Source organism: Anolis sagrei, chromosome 8 (assembly GCF_037176765.1).
Source record: "Anolis sagrei isolate rAnoSag1 chromosome 8, rAnoSag1.mat, whole genome shotgun sequence".
In the NCBI taxonomy this organism is placed as follows: Eukaryota; Metazoa; Chordata; class Lepidosauria; order Squamata; family Dactyloidae; genus Anolis; species Anolis sagrei.
In genome coordinates, this window is record NC_090028.1 from 1,765,028 (window position 1) to 1,784,261 (window position 19,234).

Below are 19,234 nucleotides of genomic sequence, written 5' to 3' on the forward strand. Positions count from 1 at the left end.
TATCCATGCCTTCTTGTTCATGCTAAGATTCCTGTTTACTTCTGACCGGGATTCATGTTCATGCTGAGATTCTTGTATGTGGCTGGTCCGGGTTTCAAGCTCCTGCATTGGGATTTAATGGTTCAAGTTTGGTGATGTTTCTTCAAGGGACTTTGGTCTTTGCAACCTTTTGGAACTGAAAGACTCTAATTCCTGTGGACTTGTTGATTGGATTTTTGCAACCCTCCTGGTTCCTGACTGATAATTGACTGCCTTATTTTGCTTTGCTCAACTGACTGTTTGTGGACATTTCTTTATTACTTGTTTGAATGTTTTTTGCCTTTTTTGGCTGTTGCTATATTAATCCTCAATAAACTGCTTTGCTATAAAGAACATTGGTGTGAGTTGCCTCTGGCTGAGAAAGGCGGTATACAAATGCGGTAAATAAATAATTAAACAATTAAATACGGGTTCCAAGGTGCCAACCCCAGCCTTGGTGTGCAACTGTGGCTGTGGAGCCCTATTCTTGAACCGCATGTCCTCCCGCTTGACGCTGCTCCTTCCTCCTCTACGTCACAAATTCAAATGATGTGGAGTTTTTGACAACAGACTGCTGGGCATTCTCTTCCATCCATGCCGGGGAAGGAGGAAGATGCGTGTGTGATTTCTCCTGTATAAAGCTATATTTATTATTTTTCTGTAGCTTTTAGAATGTAACTAAATAAAAGTAGCACTTCAAGGATTTGAAGTTGACAAAGGACTGCGCACTTTATTTTCATTGCGTGCTTCATTGCAGTTGCACTGAGGCCGAACTTTATTGACAAGGGTTATGGGCACATAGCATTACCGAAATTCAAAGCATACAATGAAATTAAATAAATACAATACAGGGTACAATATACACATGCACACATTCCAAAGGCCCTTCTTCATAACTGGTTGGTTATTAAAAGTTGAAGTTTGACAAAGGACTACACACTTTGTTTTCATTGCGTGCCTCATCGCAGTTGCACTGAGGCCGAATTTTATTGACAATATATACAACCTTGAGAACAGTTGCATTGACTCACACAATATATTTTTAGAGAGATTCAAATGGTATTTAGGTGTCCACGTGGAGGATCCTCTTCCTGCAGCTCATGAAGCGAGAAATATCTCTCTGTAAGCTCCTGCACAGATAACGCCCAAGTATGTAACTGTTGCCAACACTTCCAGGCTCAGCTAGCTCCTTGGGTGTTGCCCAACCAATCAGATCCGTGCTTTGCATTTCCAGTTAACACAGTCACCAATTGATTTTTTCCATATCCTAACATGTTATAGACAGATCACTCTGACCTTTAGAACCAGGGGGGAGATTACCCCTTCCATACCTTTTGGCAGATTCACCTCCCTGCTAATCACGATCCTATATTACCCATCCCCAAACTGCCAGGCATTCTATAGACCAGGGGTCCCCAAACTACAGCCCGCGGGCCGCATGCGGCCCACCAAGGGCCTTTATCTGGCCCGCACGGCCTGTCCTGGCCTGTCCAAAGCCCCTCGCCGCCGCCAATGGCGTCCGCTCTGCTGCGCGTCTCCCTCCACAGGCTTCTCCTTCCATACGGGATGGAGAAGCCTGTGGAGGGAGAAGCACTCTCTGCTCTCCCACGGAGAACAGAGAGTGAAGCAGAGTGGACGCCATTGCTCTACCACAGAAGATCCCTGGTGGCGAGAATGGTGGAGGCGGCGCTGGGTGGGCGTGGCGAAGTGATGCTGGCTTCCCTGGCCCGGAAGCCTGGCCATGCCCACCCGGTGCCTCCTCCACCATTCTCGCCACCAGGGAATCTTCTGTGGTAGAGCAATGGCGTCCGCTCTGCTTCGCTCTCTTTTCTCCGTGGGAGAGCAGAGAGTGCTTCTCCCTCCACATGCTTCTCCATCCCGCGCTGCTCTGGAAAGGTTTGGCCCAATTCTATTTTTGATGAGGTTCAGAATGCTCTGTGATTGTAGGTGAACTACAAATCCCAGCAACTACAACTCGCAAATGTCAAGATTCTATTTCCCCCATACTCCACCAGTGTTCACATTTGGGCATATGGAATATTCGTGCCAAGTCTGGGCCAGATCTTTCATTGAATCCACAGTGATTTATGGAGGCAGGTGAACTACAACTCCAAAACTCAAGGTCAATGCCCACCAAACCCTTCCAGTATTTTCTGTTGTTCATGGGAGTTCTGTGTACCAAGACTGGTTCAGTTCCATCATTGGTGGAATTTAGAATGCTCTTTGATAGCAGGTGAACTATAAATCCCAGCAAATACAACCCCCAAACACCACCAGTGTTCACATTTGGGCATATTGAGTATCAGTGCCAAGTTTGGTCCAGATCCATCATTGTTTGAGTCTACAGTGATATCTGGATGTAGGTGAACTACAACTCTAAAACCAAAGGACACTGCGCACCAAACCCTTCCAGTATTTTCTGTTGATCAGGGGATTCCTGTGTGTCAATTTTGGTTCAATTCCATTGTTGGTGGGGTTCAGAATGTTCTTTGATTATAGGTAAACTATAAATCCCAGCAACTACAACTCCCAAATGACAAAATCAATTTTTTTTTTAGTGGAGGGTATACATTGGGTTGTTAGGTGTCCAGTGCTATTTGAGTTCTGTTAATCCCACAAACAAACATTACATTTTGAAAATAGATGTATTTCCTATATTGATACCCTGCCCTTCTCCCCCTGAAAGGGGACTCGTGCTTACATCTTCCAAAAACCACTTCCAAAAAGAATGTTTTCCTCATTTTAATTGGAACTATTTTATCTTCAGAAATGCTAAAACCATGCTTTATGTTCAGATTGTAACAATACAAATACATGATTTTTACATTGCATCTTTACATTCCAATTCATAACAGTTGCAAAATAGGACATGTGCAGTGTGCAGAGGAATTTGGTCATCCTTTTTTAAAGAAACTATAGTCCGGCCCTCCAACGGTCTGGGGGACAGAATCTGGCCCCCCGTTTGAAAAGTGTGAGGACCCCTGGTCTAGAGGCATTCTCTCCTGACGTTTCTCCTGCATCTATGGAAAGCATCCTCAGAGGTAGCGAGGTCTGTTGGAACTAGGAAAAAGGGTTTATATATCTGTGGAATGACCAGGGTGAGACAAATGGCACTGTCAGGTCATTATATGCTAATCAAGGTGGTCAGTTGAAACATTCCCACCTAGCTCCAGCACACAAGAGTCCTTTGTCCCACCCTGGTCATTCCACAGATATATAAACCCATTTTCCTAGTTCCATCAGACCTCACTACCTCTGAGGATGCTTGCCATAGATGCAGGCGAAACGTCAGGAGAGAATGCCTCTAGACCATGGCCATATAGCCCGAAAAAAACCTACAACAACCCTCTGTTGTTTTCTTGCTTTGAATTTCTGTTTTCTTTTTTCTGCTTTGGTTGTTTTTCTATTTTGTTCCTTTTTGTGTTGAAATTCATCTATTTTAATTATTGTTAAAATCTTATTTTTTTAAAAAACAAAACCTCAAATAGATGAATTGGTCAGAAACGAAAACGCAGAAGACGGGACACCCAGCGAAAGAGGAGGAGGAATGATTGGGGGGAAAGAGGAGGAAGAGATGCCCCTGAGTCCAAGGGAAGAACGACATTGTGGACCCTCTTTGTTTTGCGGGGAGGAAAGCACACGAGATCCTCTCCTTGGAGACAAAAAGGAAACAGGAAAGAGCACACCTGTGGGCCGTGAATCCATATTGATCGTGGGTCCCATTCATGAGCAAGTGGCTGTCATTGCTACAGCTTTGGAGAAGAAACTGAACTTTGAGGAACGGCTGAGAATATGGAGAAAGTATCGTGAGTTTGCACGTGTGGAGGGAACCATACCTCAAAAACCTGAGTGCTGCCCTCAACTCGCACTCAGTGTGGACGCCAAGGAAGAGAAAGCCTCCATCGGTGCTGCGAATGACGGGAAGAAGAAACCAAACTGGGCTCAGAAGATGAGCAACTGGTGGAAGAGCCTGAAGACCACAAGAACAACTGGCACTTCACCTTTCCAGTTTGACTTCCAAATTTTAGTTTGATTTAGTTTATAATTACAACTAGATTCCTAGAACATTAAATATAACATTAAAACTCTTGAGGAGTGTGGGTGTCCTTTGGTGATGGTATTTATCTGAAATGTATTGACTTGTATTAATTGCACTCAGGATGGATTCATTGGCTTTCATCATCATCATCATCATCATCATCATATTTAATTACTTATTAATCGCCCTCCATCCGAGAATGCTCTAGGCAATTTACAGCTAAATTGTAAAAGATAAAATACATACATACAGAAATTAAAAATGAACAGAGATGGAATGCTCTAGTCAAAAGCCAGGTCTGAAGTGGGAGAGTAAAAGGTCCTCAGTCACTCATGGCTCTCATGTCGGGCGGCAAGGAATGGAACATTTCCTCGGGCATCCGGACAACGTGGCTGGTCCAGCGGAGTTGATGGCGGAGGACCATTGCTTCAGTGCCGGTGGTCTTTGCTTCTTCCAGAACGCTGATGTTTGTCTGCCTGTCTTCCCAAGAGATTTACTGGATTTTCCGGAGGCAGCGCTGGTGGAATCCTTCCAGGAGTTGCATGTGACGCCTGTAGACAGTCCACGTTTCACAGGCATAGAGCAGGGTTGGGAGGACAACAGATTTATAAACAAGCCCCTTGGTCTCCCTACGAATGTCCCGGTCCTCAAACACTCTCTGCTTCATTTGGAAAAATGCTGCGCTCACAGAGTTCAGGCGGTTTTGTATTTCGGTGTCGATGTTGACTTTGGTGGAAAGGTGGCTGCCAAGGCAGCGGAAATGATCAACCTGTTCTAATGTTTCACCATTAAGCTGTATCTCTGGCATTGGGGAGGGGGTGGCTGGTGTCTGCTGGAAGAGCACTTGGGTTTTCTCGATGTTCAATGACAGGCCGAGCTCCTCGTATGCTTCTGCGAAGGTGTTTAGAGTGGCTTGTAGATCTTCTTCTGAATGCGCAGACAGACATGTCATCAGCATACTAGAGTTCTATAACAGATGTTGTTGTAACCTTGGTTTTGGCTTTCAGTCTGTTGAGGTTTAATAGCTTGCCATCTGTCCGAGAGATGATTTCCACTCCGGTGGGAAGCTTCCCATCAACAAGATGAAGTATCATAGCGATGAAGATGGAGAATAAAGTTGGGGCAATAACACATCATCCCTGTTTGACACCTGATTCCACCTTAAATGGGTCACTTTGGGAGCCATTGCTGTCCAGGACTGTTGCCATCATGTCATCATGGAGGAACCTCAGGATGAGCTGGTCCTAGGTCTGGGGGTTGTGGGCACGAACTCTAAGATCTTCTGGGGAGGCCCGCCTCTCAGTCCCACTTCCGTCACAAGCATGGTTGGTGAGGACAAGAGAGAGGGCTTTCTCGGTGGTGGCCCCCCACCGGCCTTCCAAGGGAAATAAGACAGGCCCCATCTCTCCCCTCCTTTCGTAAGAGCTTGAAGACCTGGTGGTTTCCAGAAGCCTTTGAGAATGACCAGTTCTAACTCAGTCTTACACATTCTCGAATATGGCCTTCTTCTTCCTACCAATGACCCAGATCACTTCCTCTTATCGGTCCCGGAATGAACAGCCACAGACCTGTTCCTCATCTTGTTCTTGCCTGCCGTAGCATTGCACTCCATTCCTGGGCCCCCTCGAAGTTTGGGGCTGGCACCAAGCTTGGCCCAGCCTTGAAAATTTTTCAATTGCCTTGAACAGGCAGGATGACTTTGAATGTATGTGTGTGAAGGCGACCATTTTTATGCTTCTATTGTTTCTTAATGTTATGGTGATGTTGTTTTTGACTTTGTATGTTTTGTGATGTTACCTGGGAACCGCTCTGAGTCCCCTCGTGGAAATAGAGCGGTATATAAATAAAGTATTATGATTATTATGAAAAGAGTGTGTTGTGTTTCAAGGACTTGAGACAGGTGAGTGTTGGCCTGGGAGGGATGGAACGGAGGAGGCCCTGAGAGAGGCCACCTGTGCCAGCTTGGAGGTCACATGCCATGGAGCAATCCAGGGGAGAAAAGGACATCCCACCTCAACATTAGCAAGAACTGGGTCGTTGTAGGTTTTCTCGGGCTATAGGGCCATGTTGTAGAGGCATTTCTCCTGACGTTTCGCCTGCATCTATGGCAAGTATCCTCAGAGGTAGGGAGGTCTGTTGGAACTAGGAAGAGGCGTTTATATATCTGTGGAATAATGACTAGGGTGGGACAAAGGACTCTTGTCTGCTGGAGCTAGGTGGGAATGTTTCAACTGACCACCTTGATTAGCATTTGATGGCCTGGCAGTGCCTGGAGCAAGCTTTTCCTGAGAGGTGATGAGATGTCCTTGTTTGTTTCCTCTCTGTTGTTGTGTTGTTGTAATTTCAGAGTTTTTGAATACTGGCAGCCAGATTGGGCTCATGTTCCTCCTTTCTGTTGGGATTGTCCCCCTGCTCCTGGTGTCTTTCCGTGGCTTCTCTGTGTCGCCTGACATGGTGGTGGTGGTGGTGGTGAGAGTGGCCCAGCCTGCCTGTCTCCTCAGATCCAATGCCGTGCCCAGGAGACTTCTTGTCCACAGCTGCCTCCTGGTCCAGGGGAGGAGACTCCTCCTGCAGAAGAAGAAGGGAGAGGAGGAGCCCTCTTGTCCTCGGCTGAACCTTAGCATGGGCTGGATGTCCTTGGTGGGAAGCCTGGAGAGAGTGTGTCTGTGGTGTCTCCTCAGCTTCTTCTCCTTCTTTTTCTTCTTCTCTCTGCTGTGGCGCTCAGGGCTTCCCTTCAGGTCTGGCAAGGACACTCTCCCTCTGGGTGGGGGGGGGGGGGGGGAGTGGGGAGACAATAGGATCATCATCATCATGATTCCCATTCCTAAAGATTCCTATTGATGGTTATATATTTATGATGAGGAGAACCCCGGAATCGAACCCTTGGGAGGCCTAGTTCAACAAGGGCCCAAACCAGACAGTGCTGGGTCCATGCTAAACTACACCTCCCAGGATCCCACTATGCAGGCAGGTCATATTATTATTATTATTCCCATTCCTAAAGATTCCTATTTACGGTTATGTCTCATTATTATGTCTGTCTGTCTGTCTGTCTGATGGGGAGAGCCCCCCCCCCCTCCTCCTCCTCCTGCTTCTTCTCCCAGTGAGGACAACCCTGGGTCTGTGGCGGAAGGAGAGAGAGAGGCCGGAAGTGGGCGGGGCATCCCTCCTGGCCCCGCCCTCCCTCCCTCCCTGGGGCGCCCTCTTCTGGCGGAGAAGGGAAGGCGCCCTCGCTCGCCTGGAGACGCCCCTCCCTCCTCCTTCCTGCCCTTTGCTGCCCCCCAGTGGCCAGGCCGGGAAGCGCACCCTCGGAGCGGCCGCTAAGGAAGGGAACAGGCCCAGGAGGAGGGAAGGCGGCCTGACTGCGCCTGCGCGGAACGGAGTCCCCGAGGGAGGGGAGAGGCCGACAGGGGGCGCCCCCTTCCGAGATGCAAATGAGCCCAGACAGAGGGCGGCCAATCGGGAGCGCGGGGGAGGGCGACGTCAATGCAGGCCCCGCCCCTTCCAGCCCGGCCGCCATTTTCCCGGAAGAGGTCTCCTTTCCCGCCCAGGGAAGAAGCCTTCTCTCTCTCTCTCTCTCTCTCTCTCTCCCCTTGGCTCCTTTGGATGGCGTCTCTCTTGAGAAGGTCTGTATGTGTCTCTAGATGTCTGTCTCTCTCTAATGTCTCTCTGGGCTTCTCTCCTGGCTGGGAGCCTGAGGAGGGCCTGGTGTGCGGAGGGGGTCTCCCTGAGGAGGAAGGAGCCTCTCTCTCTCTCTCTGGAGGAGGGAGAAGCCTGCCTTGGCGGAGGGAGGAAGGAAGGAAGGAGGCTTCGCCCAGGAGGAAAGGCAGGGCCAGGCGGGAGGGCGGACTACAACTCCCAGGAGCAAGCCAGGGCCAGGCCTCCCCCCCACGCCAGGCCTGGAGGCACAGCTGGTCAGGGTGGGCCATTCTCCAGGAGGAAGCCTCCTTTCTCGCCCAGGGAAGCCTCTCTTCTCCTTTGGTGTCTCTCCTGAGAAGGTCTGTCTGTCTCTATGTATATCTTATTTATTTATTTATTTATTTATTTGGTACACTTGTATACCGCTAATATCTCAGCCTATGCGGCGACTCATTGCGGTTTACAACATGTTAAAATATACAATTCACTTTAAGCATATAAGATTAAAATTAAGAATACATACAAAAACATACATAGTATTGGGCCACCAATACAAATCGGGACATCTCATAGTTAAAGTCGTAGTCCAATTCGTTATCCTTGATTGCTAGTCCATGGTCAAACAACATCACATCAAAAATCAATTGAAGACTTGCTCGAACATCCAGGTTTTTAGTTTTTTCCGAAATGCCATTAGCGAGGTGGCTGATCTTAGTTCAGTAGGGAGGGCATTCCAAAGCCGGGGGGCCACCACAGAAAAGGCCCTATCTCTCGTTCCCACAAGCCGCACTTGTGAAGCAGGCGGGATGGAGAGAAGGGCTTCTCCTGAAGATCTTAGGGTCCTGGTGGGCTGATAGGCCGAGATACGTTCGGATAGGTATGTAGGGCCAGAACCGTTTAGGGCTTTAAAGGTCAAAACCAGCACTTTGAATTGGGCTCGGTAGCTAATCGGTAGCCAATGGAGCTGGTACAGCAGAGGAGTTGTGTGCTCCCTGCGCCCAGCCCCTGTTAATACCATGGCTGCCGCCCGTTGGACTAATTGGAGCTTCCGGGCCGTCTTCAAAGGCAACCCCACGTAGGGGTTGCCTGAGGAGGGCCTGGTGTGCCTCTTTGTGGGCGGAGGGGGTCCCCCTGAGGGGTCTCTGAGGAGGGAGGAGCCTCTCTCTCTCTCTCTCTCTCTCTCTCTCTCTCTCTCTGGAGGAGGGAGAAGCCTGCCTTGGGGGAGGGAGGAAGGCTTCGCCCAGGAGGGAAGGCAGGGCCAGGCGGGCGGACTACAACTCCCAGGAGCCAGGGCCAGGCCTCCCCCCCACGCCAGGCCTGGAGGCACAGCTGGACAGGGTGGGAGGAAGGAGCAAGCTTGTTTTCTGCTTCCCTGGAGATGTAGAGTGGCACATGGGAGCTCTGTGTGCCAAGTTTAGTCTAGATTGGTCATTAGATGAGGGTTACAGCAGTCTTGGGAAGGGAGTGGAGGTACTTGAAGTCCCATCATCCATGGCCTGTCCTCCTCGAAAGTGCACCAGGATGTAGAGTGGGTCATGGGGACTCTGTGTGCCAACTTTGGTCTTGATCAATCATTGGCGAGGGTCTCGGTGGTCTCAGGAAGTGAGTGAAGTGACTGCAAGTCCCATCATCCATGGCCTGTCCTCCTCGAAAGTGCACCATGATGTAGAGTGGGTCATGGGGACTCTGTGTGCCAACTTTGGTCTTGATCAATCATTGGCGAGGGTCTCAGTGGTCTCAGGAAGTGAGTGAAGTGACTGCAAGTCCCATCATCCATTGACAAATTTTTCCAAACCGCACCAGGATGTAGAGTGGGTCATGCTGGGTCTCTGTGTAAATTGTGGTCCTGACCCATCATTGTTGGCAGTTGTAATGGTCGTAGGAAGGGAGTCCCATCGTCCATGGTGCATCCTCCTCCAATCTGCACCAAGATGTAGAGTGCATCATGGAGACTCAGTGTGCCAAGTTTGGTCTTTATCGCTAATTGGATGAGGGTTGCAGTGGTCTCAAGAATTGAGCAAAGGTACTGCAAGTCCCATAATCCATGGTCCATCCCCGGCCAAACCACACCAGGGCGTAAAGTGGGTCATGAGAGGTCTATGTGCCAAGTTTGGTCCTTAACAGTCATTGGATGAGGTTAACAGCGGTCTCAGAATGTGAGTGATGGTTCTGCAAGTCCCATCATCCATGGTTCATCCTCCTCCAAACTGCAGTAGGATGTAGAGTGGGTTTTGTGTGCTCTGTGTGCCAAGTGTGGTCTGTATTGGTAATTTTCTGACGCAGCCCCCTCTGGCCTTTCCTTTCCTCTCTTTGTCATCTCGGAATCTTGGAATTGAGGCTGGCCAATCAGAGACCATATGCAAATTTCCTTCTCATGTCCCCGTTTCTATCATGAACTCTTTTCTCCACCAGGGGCTCCTATTGAAGCTGCCCAATCAGAGACCCTATGCAAATAGCACCACAGCGGCAGCCAATCAGAACGCTGGCACATACTCCTCCCGCCACACTTTTGTCCTCCGCATACAAACTTTGACTTTTATTATATACATAGATAGATAGATAGATAGATAGATAGATATAGATTAGATACAAAGTCACGGCTTGGGGAAAGTAATAGAGGCTGAATGCAGTCCTAGTTTGAGCTGTCTGTTGGGGCACATTTCATCAGTTTATCCCAATGGTGGCTTCCAGGAACTGCGGAACTCTCTGCTGCAGTTCAACCCAACTTGGGGGCGGGGGCCCTCGATGTCAATTCTGCTTAATATTATTATTATTAGAATCCTAGAGTAGGGAGACCTCCAAGGGCCATCCAGTCCGACCTCCCTCTGCCATAAGGGAAAATTATTATTATTGAGTGGAGAACATAAATTGGACTGTTAGGTGTCTTGTGTCCAAATTTGGTGCCAATTGCCCCAGTGGTTTTTGAGTTCTGTGAATAGCACAAAACGAACATTACATTTTTATTTATATAGATTACATTATAATATTATAGATAGGATATGTATATACAGTATATTATATGACCTTATATTATAGTATTAGCAGAGCAGAGGAGACGAGGTGGGACTGTCCCCTGGCGCCCTCTCTCTTCAATCTGGGGGTGTGCGGGGGGGGGGGGGGCAACTGATGACCTAGGCAGGAGACAAGGAGGAGCGGACTTCCCTGGATCTAGACCAGTGGTTCTCAACCTGGGGTCCCCAGATGTTTTGCGCCTACAACTCCCAGAAATCCCAGTTAGTTTGTAATCTTTGATTACAGACAATTTGGTGGCTTCAGTTGAAGTGAGGATTCGTGAGAACAGGCGCTTCACAATAACAGGTCTCTCAAACGAATTTCCTGACATGTCTAGATCAGTGCTTTACAACATTGTTTCTGAACACCAACATTGTTTTTAGGAAACTGTGCTCCCGTTGGGTCCCGAAATTCCTAACAGAGGACCACAGAAACCAAAGATTTGAGTGTGCGATCAAATCAAATCATCTGTAATCAAAGAAGGGCGACCGGAGCGGTCCTCATCATGGACGTTGTCACGGCCATCTTTGAATTGTCGTACCCACTTACGCACTTTGCTTTCACTCATAACAGTATCACCGTACACTTCACAAATCTGTCGATGAATTTCTGAAGCAGGCAGGTTTCTTGCTGACCAAAAGCGTATCACTGAGCGAACCTCACATGCGGCGGGTGAGTTGATAGTGAGTTGATGTGGCGGGTGAGTTGAGTTTAAAGCACAGAACAGGACCGTACAGGTGAGCTACAGAGCGGAAACTGAGCACAGTTGTTCCCGAGGCATGCCGGTACACGACGCACGCGCTCGTTGCGGTATGCGCGCGAACTACTAGTGTCTACAACAAAACGGACCTTACTTAAAAAATACCCCTCGTATTTCCCCCTCCCAAAGGAAGAAGGCAAGAAAGAACAATAAAGAAGGGGGAAAAGGAAAGAAGGAAGGCAGGATGAAACCTCCAAGTGGTCTCCAAAAGGTCCCAAACGTTTCCTGCTTCGGAAAGGCTTCCCTGACCAGGGGCAAAGTTACAATTTTTCACCCTTTAGCAGACCTTTAACTGGCAGCTGGGGGAGAAATATCTCTGGACGAGGCATGTTTTTAATAATGTTTTGTCGGAGGCTTTCTTGGCCGGAATCACTGGGTTGCTGTACATTTTTTGGCCTGTCTGGCCTTCTGCCGGCAGCATTCTCTCCTGAAGTTTCCCCTGCATCTGTGACTAATGGCACCTTCAGGGGTTCTCTTGGCAGTATATATTTCTGTGGAATAATATCCAGGGCGAGAGAAAGAACCCTTGTCTATTTGAAGGAAGGGTGAATGTTGCAATGAGCAAGCTTGCATTAGCATTGGAGTAGCCATGAAGTCTGCAGAGTCAATCAGTGAGGATATCTGCAGAGAAGCAGCCTGGCCTCTGTTGCCTGGAGGAACCCTCTGTTTGGGAGGTGTTAATTGGCACCTGATTGCTTGCTGTCTGGAGTTCTCCTGTTTCTGAGTGCTGGCCACAGAATCTTATTTGAAAATGCAGGAATGCTGGGCCATTCACACCTGCTTCAAGCAGACAAGGGTTCTTTCTCCCACCCTGGACATTATTCCACAGGGATAGAGACACTCCACTTGCTTCATTGTCCAACAGAACCTCTGAAGACCCTGATGTTTGCATTTCTGGGTGTTTCCATTTTCAACATGACCCATGAAGGGAAAGGGGGAAATCGTGGAAGTAAAGCAAGATTCTTGTCTTCATTTTTAATCTTTTGTTTCTTTCTTAACCAGGGAAATGAGGATTCAATGGAGCTACCCCTTGGATGTAGCAAGGTGATGGACATGCTGAAATCTGGACCTCACATACAGATAAGGAACGAAAAAAGAAGACGGTATTGCAATCAAACACCGAGATCATGGCTGACATGAAGGAGAAAGCATTTATGTGCCTGGAATGTGGGAAGAGTTTCACTTGGAGGGATGATCTGAAGCGACATCAAAGGATTCACACTGGGGAGAAACCATATACATGCCTGGAGTGTGGAAAGAGTTTCACTGAGAGTACAAATCTACGTACACATCAAAGGACTCACACCGGGGAGAAACCCTATACATGCCTGGAGTGTGGGCAGAGCTTCACTCAAAGAGGAAATCTACGTACACATCAAAGGATTCACACTGGGGAGAAACCCTATAAATGCCTGGACTGTGGGCAGAGCTTCACTACGAATGGAAATCTACGTTCACATCAAATGACTCACACTGGGGAGAAACCCTATACATGCCTGGAGTGTGGGCAGAGCTTCACTGATAGTTCAAGACTACGTTCACATGAAAGGATTCACACTGGGGAGAAACCCTATACATGCCTGGAGTGTGGGCGGAGCTTCACTCAGAGTGGAAATCTACGTACACATCAAAAGATTCACACTGGGGAGAAACCCTATACATGCCTGGAGTGTGGGCAGAGCTTCACTCAGAGTGGAAATCTACGTTCACATCAAAGGATTCACACTGGGAAGAAACCCTATACATTCCTGGAGTGTGGGCAGAGCTTCACTCAGAGTGGAAATCTACGTTCACATCAAAGGACTCACACTGGGGAGAAACCCTATACATGCCTGGAGTGTGGGCAGAGCTTTGCTCATAGTTCATATCTACATAAACATCAAAGGATTCACACTGGGGAGAAGCCCTATACATGCCTGGAGTGTGGGAAGAGCTTCGGTCAGAGTGGAAGTCTACGTTCACATCAAAGGATTCACACTGGGGAAAAACCCTATACATGCCTGGAGTGTGGGAAGAGCTTCGGTCAGAGTGGAAGTCTACGTTCACATCAAAGGATTCACAATGGGGAGAAACCCTATAGATGCCTGGAGTGTGGGCAGAGCTTCACTATAAGTAGAAATCTACGTTCACATCAAAGGATTCATACTGGGGAGAAACCCTATAACTGCCTGGAGTGTGGAAAGCGTTTCACTGAGAGTGGAAGTCTATGTAGACATCGAAGGATTCACACTGGGGAGAAACCCTATACATGCCTGGAGTGTGGGCAGAGCTTCACTCAGAGTTCAGCTCTACATAAACATCGAAGGATTCACACTGGGGAGAAACCCTATACATGCCTGGAGTGTGGGCAGAGCTTCAGTAGGAGTGGATCTCTACGTTCTCATCAAAGGACTCACACTGGGGAGAAACCCTATAAATGCCTGGAGTGTGAGAAGAGCTTCACTCAGAGTGGAAATCTACGTTCACACCAAATCACTCACACTGGGAAGAAACCCTATAAATGCCTGGAGTGTTGAAAGAGCTTCGCTCAGAGTGGAAATCTATGTTCAAACCAAAGCACTCATAGAATTCACATTGGAGAGAACAGCAGTGTTTGACTCCAAAGAGAGTTTCCCAGATAGAGATTTCCAGACTTTTCATGTTGGTCAAACACTTTCTAGACATGCATCCTTTTGTGACACAGTAATTTAGTTTAACTAGCAAACCAGAGGTTAAACAACCTCATATAAGATATTCAATATAATACTATATCATATAATACTAGCTGTACTCAGCCAGGTGTTGCTGTGGCCCATTTTGTTGAAATGGGGAAAAAAGAAAAGAGGAAGATCTGGTTTCTAAACTATCAATACACAACTGAAGGGGCAAAGTGTCAACGTTATATAGGTGCATTGCAGTCTCCTCAAGGCCAACAGGTTATATGGATGTGTGGAAGGGCTCCATATAACCTAGTTCAAAGATATTATATAGGTATTATTATTGTTCTGGAACAGCTGTTCCAGGAGCTCCAGATGTATTTGCTGTGTTTAAATATTTGTGTGCAATCCCATGCTTGGGATTTTGCAGCAGGGGGTTTCCTGTTATAATTTGCATTTATAGGGTAAGCCACCTGCCAGTTATAGTTAGGTTCCCTGATCCCGCCCCTTGTTGAGTTTTGGAGGGAAAAAAGCCATTTTGAGTTAGTACTCACAGAGAAGCCTTTCACACAGGACATAGAACGAAGTGGCTCCTGTAGAAAAGCTTCGTCTTTTACAGCTTGGCCGGGGTTATACAGCCCTACGGCTTGGCCAGGAGACATACAGCCACAGCTTGGCTGAGGGACTCCAGCCGGCCATCACAGCAACCTGAACTCCTTCTTTTTCCCTGGAGGTCTACAAAGCTCTGTTGGGGCAAGGGTCGCTCGCGGAAGCCAGACGCAGTTGGTACCGGGTGCAGGGGCTCCACGTCAACAGAGGCAAGTACAGACTGCCCAGATTAGAAGCTAGGATTTCCCCTTTAGTTAATTATAGTTAAGAAGACAGTGCCTGTTCCCTGCGGACAAGTTTGAGAGAACTGATACTTTAAAGCTCTACAATACCTGTTTGTTCCTTAATAAAAGAACTTTGTTGGACTTACTTTAAGCATTCTAAAGACTCTGTTTGGGGGAATCTAAGGGCCTTTATTCTGAGGCAGCCCCGGCGTCCCGTTGGGCACACAGAATTTATGTCCTGTGTACGGTCTAATGTACAGGCCCAGCGTGCGACAGCACAATTATTGTTATTATTATAGACATATAGATATTATTATAGGCATGTAGATTTTTTATTATTGATATATAGATATTATAGATATAGATATAGGCAGATAGGTAATATTATTATAGATGTGTAGATATTATTGACAGATAAATATTATAGTAATAGACATGGTGATCTGAATACAATATTCCTGCTTCTTGGCAGAATGGGGTTGGACTGGATGGCCCATGAGGTCTCTTCCAACTCTTTGATTCTAGGATTCTATGAAATTATTACAGTCATACAGATATTATTATAGACATGTAAATATTATTGTTATGGACTTATAGATATCATAGACATACACACACATATATAATAGACTTATAGATAGTATTATGATAGATATATAGATAATATTGTAGATATATTATAGCCCAGGGTTGCTATAAAGTAAACATGGATGGCCATCTTTTGGGAGGGTTTTGATTGTGCCTTCCTGGACAGTCTTTCCTAACTCACAGAGCGTGCGTTTTTGTCCTTTCTTTGAATGTGGATTTAATTCCCCGGAATTCCTTCCCATAACTCAATATGGATGAGCTTTCTGGGCACACACAGACACACAGAATCCCTCCCGTGTGAGTTCCCAGCAGCCCAGCAGAGGCACCTCCATGCTGCCGACAGCCAAGACCCGAGAGGGAAAGGAAAGGAAAGGAAAGGAAAGGAAAGGAAAGGAAAGGAAAGGAAAGGAAAGGAAAGGAAAGGAAAGGAAGGGGGTGTATTTGGAGAAGGGTGTCCTCTCTCCCTCCCTCCTTCCCTCCCTCTCTCTGAATCCTTTGGGAAGAGAGAGGCAGGGGGTAGCAAGAGAGATATATGGGCCACCTTTCCCTCCCTCTCTCAATCTGCCTCTCTCTCCGCTGTTGTTTATCTCCCTTGGTGCAGGAGGGAGGGATCGGGGAGGGTGTTCCTTTAACGCATGCTTTGTATAGTCGTTTCGGTTTGTGGGGGTTTAAGTTCTTCCTCGTCATTTTTTTTGGTTTTTTTTTTGAGTGAAGGACATACATTGGTTTAGTTGGTGTCTTGTGTCCAAATTTGGTCTCAATTCGTCCAGTGGTTTTTGAGTTCTGTTAAACCCACAAATGAACATTACATTTATATTTTTATATATTTAATGATAATATAGAGAGACATTTGACATGATATGTAACTTTTCTCCTAGAGCTGTAAGTATATAGAACTCCGTGGTTTTGCATTGATGTTGCATTGGGGGCTGTGTGGTGGTGGTTGGGGTGTGGAGGGACGGGTGTGTTGGTTTTGTGATGTGTGCTGAGGAAAGCATTGAATTTGGTTTTGCCGTGTACACTGACAATAAAGTTACTCTATAATTCCATTCTATATCATCTTTACTCTCTAAACCAGGGGTCCTCAAACTAAGGCCCGCGGGCCGGATACGGCCCTCCAAGGTCATTTACCCGGCCCTTGCTCAGGGTCAAGCTAAGTCTGAAATGACTTGAAAACACACAACAACAACAACAACAACAACAACAACAATCCTACCTCATCAGCCAAAGGCAGGCCCACACTTCCCACTGAAATACTAATAAGTTTATATTGGTTAAAACTGTTCTTCATTTTAATTGTTGTATTGATTTGAAGTGTTTTTTGCACTACAAATAAGATAAGTGCAGTGTGTTGCGCAGAATCAGTTTGTTGCGCAGTAGCAATGTCCAACATGTCCAAAAATAAACCCAATGCCAAAGACACAGACCAGTCAGAAGAAATAAACCAGTAGAACTTTACTCTTGGATGCAGAGGTGAAAAGAAAACAGTTTGGCACACTCACAAAGTCACTGTAAGTAATACAGAATAAATCTTCTGTGTTATAAATCATAGAGCGTAACAAAATAAAACATGGTCACTTCACCATGGCATAAGTTTCTTGCATCTGCTCTCCAGCAAATCCAACTGCCAACTGCTAACCGTCTGCAAAAGCCTCAAAAAACTGTTACATTCCAAAGGCGTGGCCTAGCCTTGCTGAGCTGAGCGAGCATTCTGCAGCTGCAGTTAAATCATTAACATTTCACAAGGCTTTTCTGTTAGGCTTTCTTTAAGACACACACACACACACACTGGGCTTAAAGCAATATACCGTAATACAGTGTACTTTTTTCAAATTATAATCCTGCCCTCCAACAGGTGACCTGGCCCTCTGTTTAAAAAGTTTGAGGACCCCTGCTCTAAACCAATTATTCGGCATTGCTGAAGGCTTTCATGGCCAGAATCACTGGGTCGCTTGAGGTTTTTGGGCTGTATGGTCATGTTCCGGTAGCATTCTCTCCTGATGTCTTGCCTCTCCTGACATGTCTTCAGTGGTCTGTTGGAAGTGAGACAAGTGGGGTGTGTGTATATATCCCTGTGGAATAATGTCCAGGGCGGGAGAAAGAACTCTTGCCTGTTGGAAGCAAGTGTGAATGTTGCAATTAGCAAGCCTGATGAGCATTGAGTGGCCATGAAGCTGCCAAATCAGTCAGTGAGGGCATTTGCATCGAGGTGGCCTGGCTGTTGCTGCCTGAGGCATCCTCTCTTTGCGAGGTGTTACCTGGCCCTTGATTGCTTGTTGTCTGGAGTGCTCCAAAACACCCGGAGGGCCCAAGTCTTCCCATGCATGCTCTTAAGTAACCACCACCAGTTTCTCAAGTTGCTCCTGACACAACAAAACACAAACAAACAAAAAAACTAACCTCCACCAACTGCTAGGCATGCCACTCATGCATTCATCCAGAGACACACCATCCTGAGCTGAGGTTGTTTCTGTAGATCGGATTTTAGGAGAGCTTCCGTTATTTCTTCCTTTGTTTATGTTCCATTATATGTCGTATATTTCCGATGGGATGCCCAGTGTATCTGTCTTTGACAAATCCATATCAGTCTGTTTGTATTAATTGAAGGTAAAGGTTTTCCCCTTTTCCACTCGTGTCCGCCTCTGGGACTCTGGTGCTTATCTCCATTTCTAACCAAAGAGCTGGCGTTGTCCGTAGACACCTCCAAGGTCATGTTGTTGCGGCATATACGTTACCCAGAAGTTCATTCGAGTGCTTTAGAAGAAGGAAAATGATGGAGACCGCATGTCCGATTTCCAGGCCTTATTACTGTCTCTGCAGAGTATAGGGTGGACAGCAAGCAACGGGCTGTTGATGTCAGGCACCCCCCCCCCTCATAATTAAGGGATAAGGACTTATAGTTCTGCAAAGGTCAAGGGCACCATACTACACAACAAGGGTTAAGTCTTGGCCACATTGCCAAGGCACAGACAACAACAAGGACCCCACGAGGCTTTTTGGGAAATGGCTGGATCTTGGGACTTCTGCCTTTTTGTGAGAGTTATAGTTCCCCAAGGGCTGAGCGATGGATTCTGTTATTGATCAACTCAGCGCCCATCTGCTGGCTTCTGCCTGAAACCATGACTCTCTGCTGCGTGGACTGGACTGTTTGCCACAACCCTGGCCATGAACTTTCTATCAATGCTTGATTTGAACTGCTAGCAACCTCCGTTTCCGCACGCCCTTCCTAAGAGCTTGGGATTTCCAGTTTGGGTTATAATAAAGATCGAATATTGAAATAAACTTTATGGGGTGGGATGGGGTTCCCCTTATGAACTATGTATGGAATGTATCGTATGAAATGTAATGTGTTCCCTCCCCACCTTTCCTTTGACCTTCGCCCTACAAAAAGTGACCAGAAATTGTTGTGATGCCCGGGGGAAATCCTCTGCTTCCCCCAAAACTCTTCCCTGATTGACTTATCAGCATGGAACAATAACTGTTGATTCCCTCATCCCGCTTTCTGAGCCTGTCTAGTGGGAAGAGGAATTCAACAGAAACCTGGAAAAAAGGATTGATTAAATTCACAGTGGACAGCGTAGAACCCCTTTGAGGTCCACTGTCCAGCCCAGACCTTTCTCCCCCCAAAGCCATTTCAAACAGGAAGACTTTTGTTTACAGCGGTCACACCTTGCCAGCCAAGACAAAGCCTCACATTCCATTCTGGCTG

General features: G+C 47.0%; 1 protein-coding gene across 1 annotated transcript; it reads left to right on the forward strand.

Moving 5' to 3' along the window:
* Positions 1–12,558: 12,558 nt before the first annotated feature.
* On the forward strand, positions 12,559–14,446 carry LOC137097556 (zinc finger protein 420-like). The gene has a single exon (XM_067470946.1). It carries the CDS (start codon positions 12,596–12,598, stop codon positions 13,982–13,984), a length of 1,389 nt encoding a protein of 462 aa, XP_067327047.1. The 5' UTR covers positions 12,559–12,595; the 3' UTR covers positions 13,985–14,446.
* Positions 14,447–19,234: the final 4,788 nt, after the last annotated feature.